This window comes from Amblyomma americanum, chromosome 3 (assembly GCF_052857255.1).
Source record: "Amblyomma americanum isolate KBUSLIRL-KWMA chromosome 3, ASM5285725v1, whole genome shotgun sequence".
Classification (NCBI taxonomy): Eukaryota; Metazoa; Arthropoda; class Arachnida; order Ixodida; family Ixodidae; genus Amblyomma; species Amblyomma americanum.
In genome coordinates this window covers 189,048,029-189,062,287 of record NC_135499.1, presented here as the reverse complement: position 1 = coordinate 189,062,287, position 14,259 = coordinate 189,048,029, and the positions used below count along the sequence as shown (strand labels likewise).

General features: G+C 46.1%; 1 protein-coding gene across 21 annotated transcripts in view; it reads right to left on the bottom strand.

The window, feature by feature from the left end:
• Positions 1 to 14,259, bottom strand: part of Sap130 (Sin3A-associated protein 130) — a 71,352-nt gene that overhangs the window by 21,649 nt on the left and 35,444 nt on the right. For 7 of the 21 annotated variants that reach the window (XM_077659278.1, XM_077659286.1, XM_077659289.1 and 4 more), the window contains 5 exons: positions 14,064 to 14,123; positions 11,433 to 11,711; positions 7,521 to 7,841; positions 4,359 to 4,542; positions 3,191 to 3,307 (listed from right to left, as the gene is read on the bottom strand). In XM_077659278.1, the coding sequence (XP_077515404.1) occupies positions 3,191 to 3,307; positions 4,359 to 4,542; positions 7,521 to 7,841; positions 11,433 to 11,711; positions 14,064 to 14,123 (961 nt within the window). The remainder of the gene's footprint in view (positions 1 to 3,190; positions 3,308 to 4,358; positions 4,543 to 7,520; positions 7,842 to 11,432; positions 11,712 to 14,063; positions 14,124 to 14,259) is intronic. The other 14 variants (XM_077659285.1, XM_077659283.1, XM_077659291.1 and 11 more) reach the window with 3 other exon arrangements.

Here is a 14,259-nt window from a genome sequence, read left to right as displayed (position 1 = left end):
ACTGTGCCCAGCGTTATCGTTTATTATTTACTTACCAACACGTAAATCTGCTGCAAAGGTACGTAATTTTAGTTCTTGTGATGCATTACTGACATGAAAATAATGGTTTTTCAGTACTACGATATTTCAAAATAACGATTTAAATTCGGCGGTCCCGTGAAGTTTGTTGTAACGAGATTCTACTGTATTCAGAATTTTAAAAATACTGTGAGAAGTGCCATACAACAAGAAACAATATGTTGTTTGTTTCACCCAGCTCCTGTGCGCCACTTTTTTTTAATCCATTCTTCAAGTTACGTGAAGCACCCTGTGTGTGTGTAGATGTGCGTGTGCCATGGTCCAGAGAGTTGTTCCATAGGCAAATAACTGCATTGCAAGCTAAGCTTTTTGCACTAGACTTTTTATGTTTGCTTGTGCACACAATGCTCTGAATTGTATAACCCGTTCGCGGGTGTGCGAGAACCCACAATTTGAAACCCCATTTGGCAACCTTATCCGGATGCATTGCCGAATACCAGACTGCCCTTTTGATTTCACCATTCTTTCATTAACGAAAAGTTCCTGGTGTGGCTGGAAAAAATTCACTGAATGTTCGTTTACATGCTCTAGCAACCAGGAAACTTTGCCAATTTTGATCCGTGCCCTTGGGTTGGAGTATCCTGATCAGACACATGCAGCATGCCCAGCAGAACACAGACACATTTTCTGGACATTATCTTCAGCCTGAAAACAGGCTCGACATAAGTACAGATGTAGCCACGGCAGCTCCACAATGCCTATGCACCGGAGAAGGCCAATGAAAGTCATCATTTCAGCTGGGTTGACTTCTTTCCAGGACCTGTCGGCTTCACCGTAGCTCGGTCTTTCAAATATAATCAACCAGGCACATTTTTGTGGTAATCTCACAGCTATTGGTGATGACATCTACTGTGAAAAACAGGTAGAAAACATCAACCACCCGAAGCAATCGATGAGGACCACTGCAGAGCACCATGACAAAAAGGATGCCTGGTTCTCCTCTCAGACAGAAAACCACCCTCTGCTGTGCAGGCAGCAAAGAGTCCTGCCAAATGATGTGGACATCCTGGCAATGAGAAAAATGACATTCGGAACACAAATAAACACCTGAAATGACTGCAGAGGCAAGCAAAAAAGGGTTTACTAAGAAAACAAAACGAACGAAGGTGCAGCCGCCGATGTCCCAGGCTGGTTCCCGTCATCGTCGCTCTCTAAACTGAATTCTGATGAAAAGTCAGCATCCGCAAACTCAGTGCTGCTTGGGTTGCTGAAAAAAGCAACCGCAGATGCAGCAGGATCACAAGATTTAATACATTTCGAAGTGGGTGCCCCGCTTACGGAGGCGGGCATTCTGGCGAGCAACTTTCACAATCCCGCGTCTTCGGGACCTGGCCAAAAATCTCCACTACATGGAAAAAAGAAACTATACCAAAAGTAAAACTATACTTCTTTGACTACAAGGTAGATGGTGCAGTGCCCCCGCATGAGATGCGGAAGGTCTCAAAATTGGCGCATGAAGTCCTCGGGCTAACAATGCCTAATGGGCGCTATACTTAACTGAGAGGAACAACAACAAAAAAAATATTGAAAGAAACATTTAAGCTCCACATTAAGGGTATGACGTGATAGCGTAATGGGTTAATGTCCATATATGAAAAACTGGTCATTCTCTACTTGACATTCATAGATCTCTGGAAGTCCTCACACCACTCTTGGTGGAGTCGTGCAGCGGTTAAAGGGACTCTGGAACACCTTCTGAGGAAAGCACATCAACTCGCTTAATCACTGCATTGTGTTGTCATGAAAGCCTGAGCCAAATAGTACACGTCTACACGCAGCAGAGGACCCACAATCAGGCGCAGAAGTTGGCGAGCCCTTCCCGGCGACTTTTTCATGCTCGCACCCTCCTCCGTTGCTCGCATCTACGTATACATGTTGAGAGGTGGCTATTGGTTAGATTCTTTCAGATGTCAGGCGGCTACCAAGGCCGCGGCCAATTATCCGCGTAGCTCCAGCAAGTCAGGAAGCTCCGCTCGCGGAGAAGGAGCCAGCGGAGGAGCGCCGACCTTCCAGCGTGCAAAAAGTGACGAGAGGAGAGGGAAAAGCGCGAAGACGCTGAAATTCAAACTTTGACTACAGATAACTCAGCTTCTAGCAAGCGCATTAGAAAATTTCTTGCTAGACAATATTCGCGAAGAGGCATGTTTTAACATCCCAGCCATTCTGAAACTTTATTAGAGCCCCTTTCAGAACCCCTTTAAGGCCCTACCCTGGGATGGCAGCTGCTACCACCAGTGGCCCTTGTGCGATCCTGGTTGCTCTTCCCAAGAAACCAATCATTAAATCAAATGCCACCTGCCACTGTGGGCAGTTTGCTCACAATCCGGTGGGCAGGTTGTGATGACGCCGCAATGTCACGTGACCTAGGTGGCCTACCTGCCTCCTCAGTTGTTTCTCTGCGGAGTTTCCTGGATTTTTCACTCACGGTCAACGAAGCTGGCGACGCCGACACCGGCACTGACGCCATCGGATTTTCCGAGACACGAGCTCCTTAACTCTATTCACATTAAAACGACAAAGGAATTGACATGCATCTGCCAGTTTCAATAAGGGGGCTCAATGGCTTAGTCATTATCGGTTCATGTTCTCATAGCTCTGGCCTGCATGCCTGATTTTTCTGCAAAGTGCATCTAGAAAGCTAGATTTGCTACACAGAGACCAGAGAAATTTAAGACGCAACAATGGTACAAGTCCAAAGCACCAGCTTTGTAAAGCATCTGTAAAAGGCAAAACCTGTAGCACCTGACATTCTTGGACAGCTTAAAGCATGCCACAAGTGGAAATAAAGCTAAACCTAAGGAGAGAACCGCACGGCTCAACTCACTGCTGCCATTCTAAACTTCAAAGTTGGTCCGCTGGACCAGGAGCCACGAGGAATTTGCAAAGGACACAACATGCAAAAAAAAAATGCCATTCTGTGAAGTAACGACCCTTTAGCTATGTTCTTTCTGCTTCTTTTAGAAATAACAAATGACGTTTTCTTTCGTTCTTAAAAAAAATAGACAAATTGCTGAGCACATTTATAGCTTGGCGATGTAGCCTGGCATGCACGAAGGTTACCAAAGATGAATGGCAGTGGACACAGCTCCAAGCTCAGTGATGGGGCATGTACCTTGCAGGTTTTGGCGAGGAGGTTGTCGAGAGTGATGCAGGAGGTTCAGAACGAGGACTGGCAGGCTCCGATCCAGGAAGTGATGCCATCAGGTTCTTTTTCACACTCAAGTGGGCACTAAAGAAAGCACAAAACCAGAAACACAGACCTGCAGTAATGCTCCTGAAGCACCCCTGGCACTCCATCAAAGCTTCTCAGGGGTAAGGATAAGAGTTGCTATACTCAATCCCTCCCTGATCCAAAGATTTGACGCACATAGGATGATATGAGCCACACTGCCCAAACAAACCTGAACCTTCCTGCAAACTCGAGACAGTTGGCAAAGGCATTAGTTTTGCTATCAGCTTACATATTATGAAGCTCTTTGGTTAAGGCTTACCTGAAGCCCCTCCATGTATCTTCCAAATGAAGTCAGCCGTCAGAGACAATATTTTTTGGCAAATAACCAACAAACTGAAATGTTTGAAATTGAAACTTTTTTAACAAATTTTCTTGCTTGCTTCCATTTTATTTTAGACAGAAATGGCGCAGTACAAAAGCAATTTTAGTCAAAATTTTCATATTTATGGGCCTCAAGAGGCAGTTATAACTTCAGCTGGATGTGTGGCTGGCATTAAATAAAGCATCACATTTTCACGATTTTTACCTTTTACTTGGCTCACACATAAAGGTTAAGATAAATGTAAAGCTTTAAACCTTTGCAAACTGGATATATAATTTATAGAGGTGTGCAAATATTTAACCCCAGCGGAGCACATCTGGTGGAGCGAGCGGCAACGGTAGCGGTGTCGACGGCGGCGCCATCTGTTGGAGCGCGGCTACGGCGTTGCTAGGCAACGGCGGCTCAAGGTCGTTCATGGACCTGCGCATACGGCTGAAGTGCACGACAAGTCGAAATGAAAAACCATACAATGTTCTTGTTCACTAATAACATGTGGCAAAGCCCATTTGCGGAATTTCGCACGAGGACCATGGCTAGAATTATGTTAGCCGGCGCAGTATTTGAACATCTGTATACCCCTAATAATTTGTACACCAATTCATACCATTCTAAAATTCTCCCAACTGATGGCATTTGCCTCCTTTGAACACTGGCCTTAGACACTTGAGTAAACGTGCACATAAATATTCCAAACTATTTACACAAAAAAGCAGGAAGATGGCTAACCTTTCAAATGTCCGCTTTCTCAAGATGCTAGGTCGTGGAGAAGTGTTGTGGTTTGGTGGCGTTGAGCTATGCGTAGGTGACAGCAGGTTCGCGGGAGTCACGCAGCTGTACGGCTGTGAAGGCATTGCGGAAGGCTGAGAAGAGCCTGTGCTATCATTGCCCGAGGCACCATGGACTGTCATCGCTGCAAATGAACACCAGTGAATTGACACAGAGTCACAGAACAAAAACTCTGAAATCAGGTAGACTCATGGTACAGGCATCTTGCCATTCCTGATTGGACATGTGCAATACAGTGCTGGAAAAGAACACTAAACAGCTACAGTAAATCGGCGATAATACACACTCACATAATTCAAATGTTGGTCAAACTTCAAAGTTTCTTAAGTGGCATAATGCTCTAATAGGCACTGTATGTTTGTCAGAACTTATACTGAAAGGCTTTCTTAAGCGAGAACGCGGGTCTTAAAATGTGAAAAAAAAAAAATCGCAAAAAGTTGGTTTCATAAAAATCATATTTTTGGCATGTTTATGGATTCACCATTTTGTGTTTAAAATATCGAAGTCCTACTCCATTTAGAAATAGAAAAAAAATCTAAGTTTTATGTGCTCGCGTGACTATACACAGATTGAGAATGGCGAGACGAAGCCAAACTTCGTGTCGCTTGCTCCGCTCCTACTTGTCCGAACACGGTCATTTTGGTGCCGTTCAAAAGCTCGCTTCCCCGGCTACGTTTCCACCTCCAAAAAGACAAGGGTCGAGCAGTGTGCACTCGTCGCTGACAGCTCTCATGCATCAGGAGAAGGGACGCGCGGAGAGCGCCGGCGCACAACATAAATAGTCAGTTTCCTGCTCCAACAGTGCCGGGCAGACCAGCAGTGGCAACATGCGAGAAGAAGCAGGTGCCTCCACGGCCGGTCTACTGGTGGCGGCGTGAGTGCTTGCACCCCTCTCCTCTAGCCTGGCCGTGTTGCATCAGACTCCCCCACTCTCCCCACCCCACTTGCAGCGGCATCTTGCAAGGTGGTGGTGGCTGCTGTCACAGTCGTGCTATTGCGAAACAGTCTCTACGTTTCTGACTTCGAGTAATGGGGATTTACTGTTAACATTTCCAAGGTGATTTCACCTACATTTATAGCTTATTTTGGTTTCTGTTGTGCATTGCAATTTCAAGTGTTCACGTGAAAGCTGCAAGCAACAAATGCCTGAATGTAACGAAAAATCGCAGCATTCTTTCGATTTCACTATAGCCAGTTAAAACTGTACTAATGAAGTATTGCAATCACCTTGGCTAAATTTGAAGCCCACAAATTTTGCTGAATTCCTAATGGCATACATTATCTTGGCCTCAGGTAGCCTATGATATCTTCAGTTTCAGTTGAGATAATCAGAATCCAAAGACAGTTTTGAAAATGGAAACAGCATGTCATTTTTAGTGGGAAATATCACAGTGAGGCTTCCAACTGTTCATCTTATAGGTCAAATTTCAAATGCAGTTTTCTCAGTTTCTTATTTTTGGTTAATTTCCTCAGCCTTACATAGCTTTTTTGATAACTTCTTTTTGTTTCATAGAAACAACTTTTGTATCATTATCTTCTGTGAAAACTGAGGAAGACTGTGACATTCTTTCTTTTTTCATACAGGCCCTATATAAATAATTTGCAATTAGGTTGACGAGCTGCAGTGTCAAATAATGGCACCTTTTATAGAAGTACTTGCTGTTGGGCTAGTTGGCTCATCATAAAGTTGAACGGCACAAGGGAACGAATACAGGAAGACACGGAGACAGAAAGATTGGTTTATGGTTTATGGGAGTTTAACGTCCCAAAGCGGGCCTCTAGGATTTCGCCTCCATAGAAATTCGACCGCCGCGGCCGGGATCGAACCCGCGTCTTTCGGGCCGGCAGCCGAGCGCCGTAACCACTCAGCCACCGCGGCGGCTAGAGAGAGACAGAAAGAGTGCCTTCACATACTTCACATAATTTTTCAGAAAGGCATGTCCTTAGAGTATAACTAAGAATGTCACCGGGTGTAGGAATTCTCTGCCTATTAAATTATGTAATTAGAAGCAGCAAAATGCAATAAGAAAATTCATTAATGCTGCATAACCTAATTACGCTCCAGACTTTGTCAGATAACTTTTGATCTAAGACTAGCAGCTCAAATACGATTACACATTTGAAATCTATAGAGAAAAATACATTTGTGTGCACAGTTTTATCAGACTCCAATCATAAATAAAAAGATTAGTTTTAAGGCCCTCATCCATCCTTAACAAAATTCAGACATCTCAGAATACGGGGCCTGTGAAAAGAGAGAAAAAGGGCCATCAACCAGCGGCCTGCAAGGCCCACAGGTCGCACCATGAACTATGCAATGAACCAACAAGCAAGTTCGTGCTAGCACACCACAGTGTGCGCCCCTTGCAACCACTTTGTATTTTCTGTAATTCCAGTACTAGCTGCCCTGTAAGCTACCTCCACTGAAAGCTTAGCAGCTTGGAAAATGTGTGGGAAGGGCAAACATCTCCCTCTAGCTCAATGAATCTCTGGTGCCCTCGTTCAGTCATCATCATCAGCCTGACTACGCCTGCTGCAGGGCAAAGGCCTCTCCCATGTCTCTCCAATTAACCCTGCCCTTTGCCAGTTGCGGCGACTGTATCCCCACAAAGTTATTGATCTCATCTGCCCACCTAACTTTCTGCCGCCACCTGCTATGCTTGCCTTTTTGTGGAATCTACTCTGTTACCATTAAGAACCAGCAGCTATCTTGCGTACGCATTACATGCCCTGCCCAAGCCCATTTTTTTCTTTTGATTTCGACTAGGATATCATTAATATGTGTTTGTTCCCTCACCAATCAGCCCACTTCTGGTCTCTTAACGTTACACCTATCATTTTGCTTTCCATAGCTCGCTGGGCTGTCCTTAACTTAAGCTGAACCCTTTTCGTTAGCCTCCACGTTTCTGCCCCGCAGGCGAGTATTGGTAAGATACAGCTGTTGCATATTTTCTCTTGAGGGATATTGGTAAACTGCCATTCATGATCTGAGAGAACCTGCCATATGCGCTCCATAATAAGATGTGATATTCCTCGCTGCTTCACCCTCCTCAATCCTTGCAATTCATTAGAAACTTTTTCTTGTGCACCCCGGGATCGTACCTGCAGGAGCAAAAGCTGTAGGCTGTGCATGAAGTGCACTGTGAGGGACTAGCTGTGGTGCCTGTTGCTGCTGCTGCTGCGGCTGCAGCTGCGGCTGTCGGCTGCCTGACGAGTCCACGGCCACCATGAGGGGTGTGCGCGCAGCTGCGGCCATGGGACCGGAACCCAGGGCCGAGCCCAGTGGTGCAGCTGTGCCCAGGGAAACAGCCCCCAGGGGCTGGGCGCCGCTCAGCGAGGGAGCAGGAGCAGCAGCGGCAGCAGCCTGGGCCGTCCCAAGGGTTGTCGCACCAGCAGACTGGCCAACCACAGCTGCCGCACCTGCTAAACAGCGAGAGTGGGGCGACACCAACACCTGGGGAGATGACTCAGAGAACAAAGCTTACTTCCTGTGAAAAGCGAAACTATAAATGAAAAGTTCTCTATGCTTTTAGTTTGGGGAACCCCAAAGGTATTCAAGGAACCACCCTGCCTTGGCTTCTGTCCCCCTTCCTGCCTGACATACATGCAAAGAAGGATGTGTAGACACACAGGCCCTCAAGAATGTCTAAATAGAGCCAATATTGCCTGGTTGTATAGTGAAACAGCCTGCTAGGGGCAACTACATTATGATTAGTCCCAAAATGAAGAGGGCAAAGGGGCACTCCAACGAACCCAAGTATGAGAAATGACAACATCGATGGGGTAGTTAAAGCTTTAATGGGCGCATGTATTATGGTAAGGTTTTATACTTTTTAAAATGTTAGTGCACTGCCTGGCCTGTTATTTCATCAAGTAGTATAAAACCCCGACATTTTTTTCCTGTGCTAGAGCCTACCTTTGGTATTTCCACATCGTTGTTTTACTTCATACGCCCACTGTGTCATTGCAGTCTCCCCCAGCAGTCATCTATGAGAGTATATCGAGCAATAACTGGCTAATATGCTGTGCTTTCAGTAGTGAGGCCCTCTAGTGTAAGGGTAGGGTGCTGTAATAATTTTTTCTGGTCCATCAGTGAATGAAAAGTTACCATCCATCCCTGTTGAAAGAGGACAACACAGTTACACTAAAAAACTTGGAATGTGAGACAGATGGAACATGCCCAGAGCAGAAGCAGCGTAAAACAGGGCAGCAAGCCAAGTCGCATCTACTCATAGTCTACATGACCAGCTGCATGTCGGACGGTACATTGGAATCTTGCCTATGTGACCAGCTGTATGTCAGATGCAATGGACGCTGCAGCTGCATGGCAAGAGCAAGGGGAAGAGAGATGGCCGAGGAAGAGAGGGTATAAAAACTTGAGCGCCAGTGCTTCGAGCAGCTCACACCCCACTGCCTCTTTGGCCCAGTCAGGTGGGTACACGTCACAGGACGAATCCAACAGCAGCTCCCCGTTTCATCGCAGACAAGTGCCAGTGATGAGAAAGGCCACCTCCAGCCAATCCGATTATCTTCTGACTGGGGCAGCCATTGCTTGGCCACTGCAGTGCAGTCAACCTTAAGCCAATGCAGAACATCCCTAGACTCTTGTGACAATGCCTGGAGTAAGACTTTTACTAGCTGAAATGCCATATCTCATCAGGAGAGCTGTATCGGCATCAGTCACAGTTCTAGCTATTTATTCAGCTTGTTCTCATTACTGACTTGTATCTCTTTTCCCCTCACTCTGTGTGGACCCACACAAATATGGAAAGCTGGACGCAAACCCATATTGGGAGGTGTTAAAAATGAGTGTAATATGGCCCAACCATCCTTAACTTCAACACAAGGAAGATGTCCCGACTAGGCGGCATGTTTGCTCCATAAATGCATGTTTTCTGTTCTGCCTACTGTGGCAAGCAGTTTGGAAGCCACAGTGCAGTGCCAAACATTTCAATAAAATGAAGGAAATCTCCTTGTCAAAACAATGATCACCTGACTGAGGCTTTCCTCCTGCTTCTTATTCAAGTCGGTGATGTTCAGAATCCCAGCTTCCCTGCTCTCCCTACCCACTGTGGAAGCAGAGCATTTTGTGTAAGAGGGGCAGGTGGAAAGGTGGTGGCACAAGTGTCACAACACAGCCAGCCATAACAGCACCGAACGTAACATAACGTGCCTTATTGGTGCGTACACATAGCCAGAGTCCTTCGGTACTGCTTTAGGGTCATGAAACTGATCTGCAACTCTATGGCAGAGCTTGCTGCGCTGCCTAAAGCATCTGCACGGCGGGGTTGGCATCAACCAAGGATCAAGTTTTGGCTAGCGGCGGAGCAGGAGGCTGTGTGTTGCTTTCTTGTTCTGGCATTTTATCAGACGTTGTGTAGAAGTGTGTGAATATGTGTGTTTTTATGAACAAGTGACCACTGTCTTTGAATGGTGCCTTCACCTTTTTGTTGTGCGACGGACAGCTGCTCCGGCTACTGGAGCAGTGACAAAGAAGTGTTCCTTTTCTGTTTCCCATCTCACGCTAAATGCAAGAAAAGTGGAGATACACCATCCCCCACGAATGAGTTAGTGGCTTCCTTTCTTTTCTTTTTTTTTTTTCAGACGGTGTACAAAGTGTACATTCCGGTTTGAACAAAGCCTGCAAAATTACAACTGTTGCGCACTCCTGGACTGCATGGGAACCGCAGCTTTGCGACTTTGGGTGCAAAATGCCCAGCCAGTGGAGACAAAATTTTGAATCGTTAAAAGCTACTACGTTGGCGCTTCTTTCTGGTCTCTTCATACTATATATGAATAAATTGCTCATTCTGCACAAAACATTCGCTTTTTGATTTTGGGCATGTACACCGCCAAAGATGGCAACGGTATCTTCGGCAGAAAATAATTAGCCTTGCTGTGTTAAGAAGAACACGGTACAGTGCTGTAATATGTAACTAAGCACCCTGCAATTCATAACCGCATCATTTGATAGGTATCACAGCAGTCAGCGGCACCCTGCCATAGCATTGCTACTTTACATAGAGTGGCACCCTACTGGTAAGATGACAAAGCTACATCCGCCGAAATGCATCATTTATAAGCTCAAAAGATACACAAGTGAAAGTACCTTCTGCTGCGCAAGTATCGCAAGCGAAGTCAAGTGCAATCTTCTTCCAAAAAGTGAACGTCGCAGTGCCGCACATAGCACCGGGTACAGTCGCAGACACTTAGCCAGGCATTAAACCCTCCATTGAAATCCCATACCAACTAGTTTTCAACATACCGCAGTATAATGCAACGTACCACAGTATAATTCAGATAAAAAGCATAGCTGTCATTAAATCTGGAAGATGCCGCAGTCCTTCTGAAGGACAGAAAGTTGGGCGAGTTGGTTGCAATTTAACATTATTGCAACAGTGCAAAAGACAATGAACAGAGAAAAGACAGGGCTGTGTTGTCTTGCTTTTTCTCTGTCATTGTTTGCACTGATGCAACAATGTGCTTGTGTACAAAATGCATTAACAAGGTCCTTGGAATAGCTGCAGAGAGAGTGGTGAAGAACATCATGCACGACCGGTCCTTTCAAGATGACCAGCGATACTACCCACCTGGCAAACCTGACCATCCTCCACTGCCACCTCTGGAAACAAATGATCTAATGCGGCAGCCCAACACAAAGGGATTACCTCTGAAAGCAAGGCTAACATTTGCATGCAAATTTCTGCACCTACCATAAAACAAGTGAAAGCAGTACGGCATAGTGGCAGTATGTTTAGGCAGGAATTCTTAGTTCATGGCAACTGGTTGTGGATTTTAAAAGCGTTCAACCAGCAAACCACACTAGCCTGATTGCCGAGACCGGGAATCAAAATAACATTGAGAGAATCAGCAGCAGTCCTTGCCAGGAAGGAGCATGCTGCAATGGATTTCTGCCCACAGCTGCAGAAACCAGTGGTGACAGGTCATCATGCAAGAAGGAAAGTGTGCACTGCATCACAAACATGTGTGCAAAGCCACTCCAGAATCTCTCACCAATAGATGCTGCCATAGCTGACGGCACTGATGTGGACCCCAGAGGACTGGCCACACTGAGGGAGGAGGGCGGGCCCAGGGTAGTCGGGACTCCTAGGGCCGCTGGGGAGGCGCCCAGTGACAGGGCTCCAATGTGTGCTGCCGTTGGCTGCTGCTGCTGCTGTTGCTGCTGTGACAGCTGTGACTGTTGCTGCTGCTGTTGCTGCTGTAGGGACTGTGGTGGGTGCACCACCGTGGTCGCCGATGAGGGCACGGGGCCCCCAATCACCAGGTGTGGCCCTGTACACATAACCGAAACATGGGCTTGTGACAAGGGCAAACATGCTATCTCTAAAATGATATATACTACTGAGGGACTGTAACCATGGGCACAGTGGGCAGAAGGCCCACGCTTCAAATTTCTGTGCTGGTGCATTTCTCCACCAGTTAAAGAAAAATAAAACCCAGTGTCAATAGAATTCAACAACCAGGCCCGAAGTGCTGCCTGATCCCAGCGAACAGCAATAAGGAATAGTGAGGTTATGCTAATCATGGTGCAACGAAACTAGAAAGGCCTCCAAAATAGGAGTTGGGCACTCTGCTGTAGTACTTCGCCACCACCTCGTGTAGCTCCTACACATGACAGAACTGTGAGCGAGTAGACAAATTTTGTGGTAGCTAGTGAACCAGCTTCATTCAACCCTTAAAAAGCAATCGTATTTACTCGTATATTGGTCAACACGCAGTATAGGTCAACCCCCCAACTTCATAAAACTGCCACATAGGTCGACCCTCTCTCTAACTTCACGGAACTGGAGAAAAAAAATAAAAGATGTCTTATAGGTTGATCAACGGACGCTTCGAACTGCAAAAATTCAACTAAGGTTGCTGGAACACTGCATATCGAAGTTGCGGCAGTGCCGTGAGAAACTCATCACCAAAATTTGACACTTTGTCCCAAGGAATGCACTATAGAATACACTAGGCTTAAATGTTTTCTTTTTGCCCGATTAAAGTTCAGCTGACACTCTCCACATCTCGTCAGCATCGCCGATGTTGCATGTTCATGGTGGTAATCCTCCATAGTTATGAGGAAAGCTTGCCATTTTTAAAAGTGCATGCAAAAAGACGCTCTTAGCGTTCGCCCCAATATGTGGAGCACTTCATCGACTTATCGGCAACTTTTAACTTAAATGCTGTCATGCAATTTTATTATACGTCTGTGTGCGTCACTAAAGTTGGGTTAATGCTGCTGTGAATGGTCACTGATGTTCGGGTGACATGACTCACCACAAAGTTGAGCAACTGGGAGTATTTTAATCTTTAAGAGGAGGGGGCAAGGTCAATGCTTAGATTTTGTGATGGGGCACCATGCTTATCTTCGTGCCGGCCTTATTTGGGAATCTTCTGTGCAGCTTCTTGACAAAGAAGCTGTGCATGAAACCTTTGTGCGGCAGCAATGGCAGCAACTACCTTATTTGAAGGCGGCCCAGAAGGCAGCACTTTTGAAAACAGCATCTTTGGCACCATCTTTGCCTTCGCTTTCTGCACTCGTAGCCGGGTTTGCACCTTGCTGCGATTCACATGCCCCCAATTTGGAGAGTGCGATTCTGAAAAACAGGTAAACTTACACATGAGTAAACACAGTACATGCTAGTACACTGCATGGATTGACTCTCACCCGGTGTAATCATGAGAGGGCAGCGTCTTGAGCTTTCACTGCTTGACAACTGTGAATCATCAGTGCTGAAAATTTCTCAGATTGCTGCCAGTCACATTGCTTGCCATTGCTGCACTTCATACTGCATTATGGAAACCTGCTGTGCTGCTTGACGACGCCAGTACCCATGGTGTCAGCGTGTTCGGATGGTGCAAAGGACTGGAGCGGTCCTTTGCACGCATCACAGAATGCGAAGGGAACAAACTGTCTGTAGTAAAGTGCAGTTTCCCCAGGTTCTGGGGAGAAGACGCCTTTGGGGGGGGCTTCAGTTATTTTTCCATAATATGGAAACTCTGAGACCAATAATATTTTTGAAAACAGGAAGAACTACATATACACACTTAATTTCATTACAATATCTCTAATGATAAAAGTTTTCATTTTAAGACCGACGTCTCCCCTTAAAAGGTAAAGCCAAGGCTAACTAGATAGAGATTAGTGTCCTAAGGGAGCAAATACCAAATTTACTTGCGTAATTTGCCCTTTTTTTTTTTCTTAAAATTAGGGCTTCAAAAAGGGGGCGTGCAAATTAGCTGGAGATTCTCAAACGCGTACCAAGACTCTACAAAGGCCATAACGTGAAATATGTACCGCATGTTGCTGCCTGTACGAACACTCCCCAATTCGCACCCTTTGCTGGCCAGCATACCTGCTCCCGCGCTGCCCAATGCTACATAGTTCCCTGTGGGATTATATGACAGCACGTGCATAGCTCAAAGCAATTAACGTGCAACAATACAATTGCAAAGCAAGCAGTCAGAGGCCGATGAAAATAAAAGGCAATAAACTGGCGCCCTCTCACGTGGTTCGGCAGTTTCAGATTCCAGTGCACACCGGCAATTACTAGAAGTTTGCTCTTGGAACAGTTCTTCTGGGAAAGCAACCGCTAGTGCAAGCGGGTCAGGTAAATAGCCCGCAATTTGTCCCCTCACCGTTCACACCTTTCGTAGATGCACACGGTGACGCAGCTGCGCGAATCTTCCCAAGCTTGCCTTGCGCGCACACCCAGGTGCATACGGGTGGTCAGGAGCAGCAGGGAGCACAAAATACACGAGTGAATACGGTATGTACGCCATCATAAAAAAATGAAAGCAGCCTGTGGAGTAAAAACTCAATGCACCACAAGAT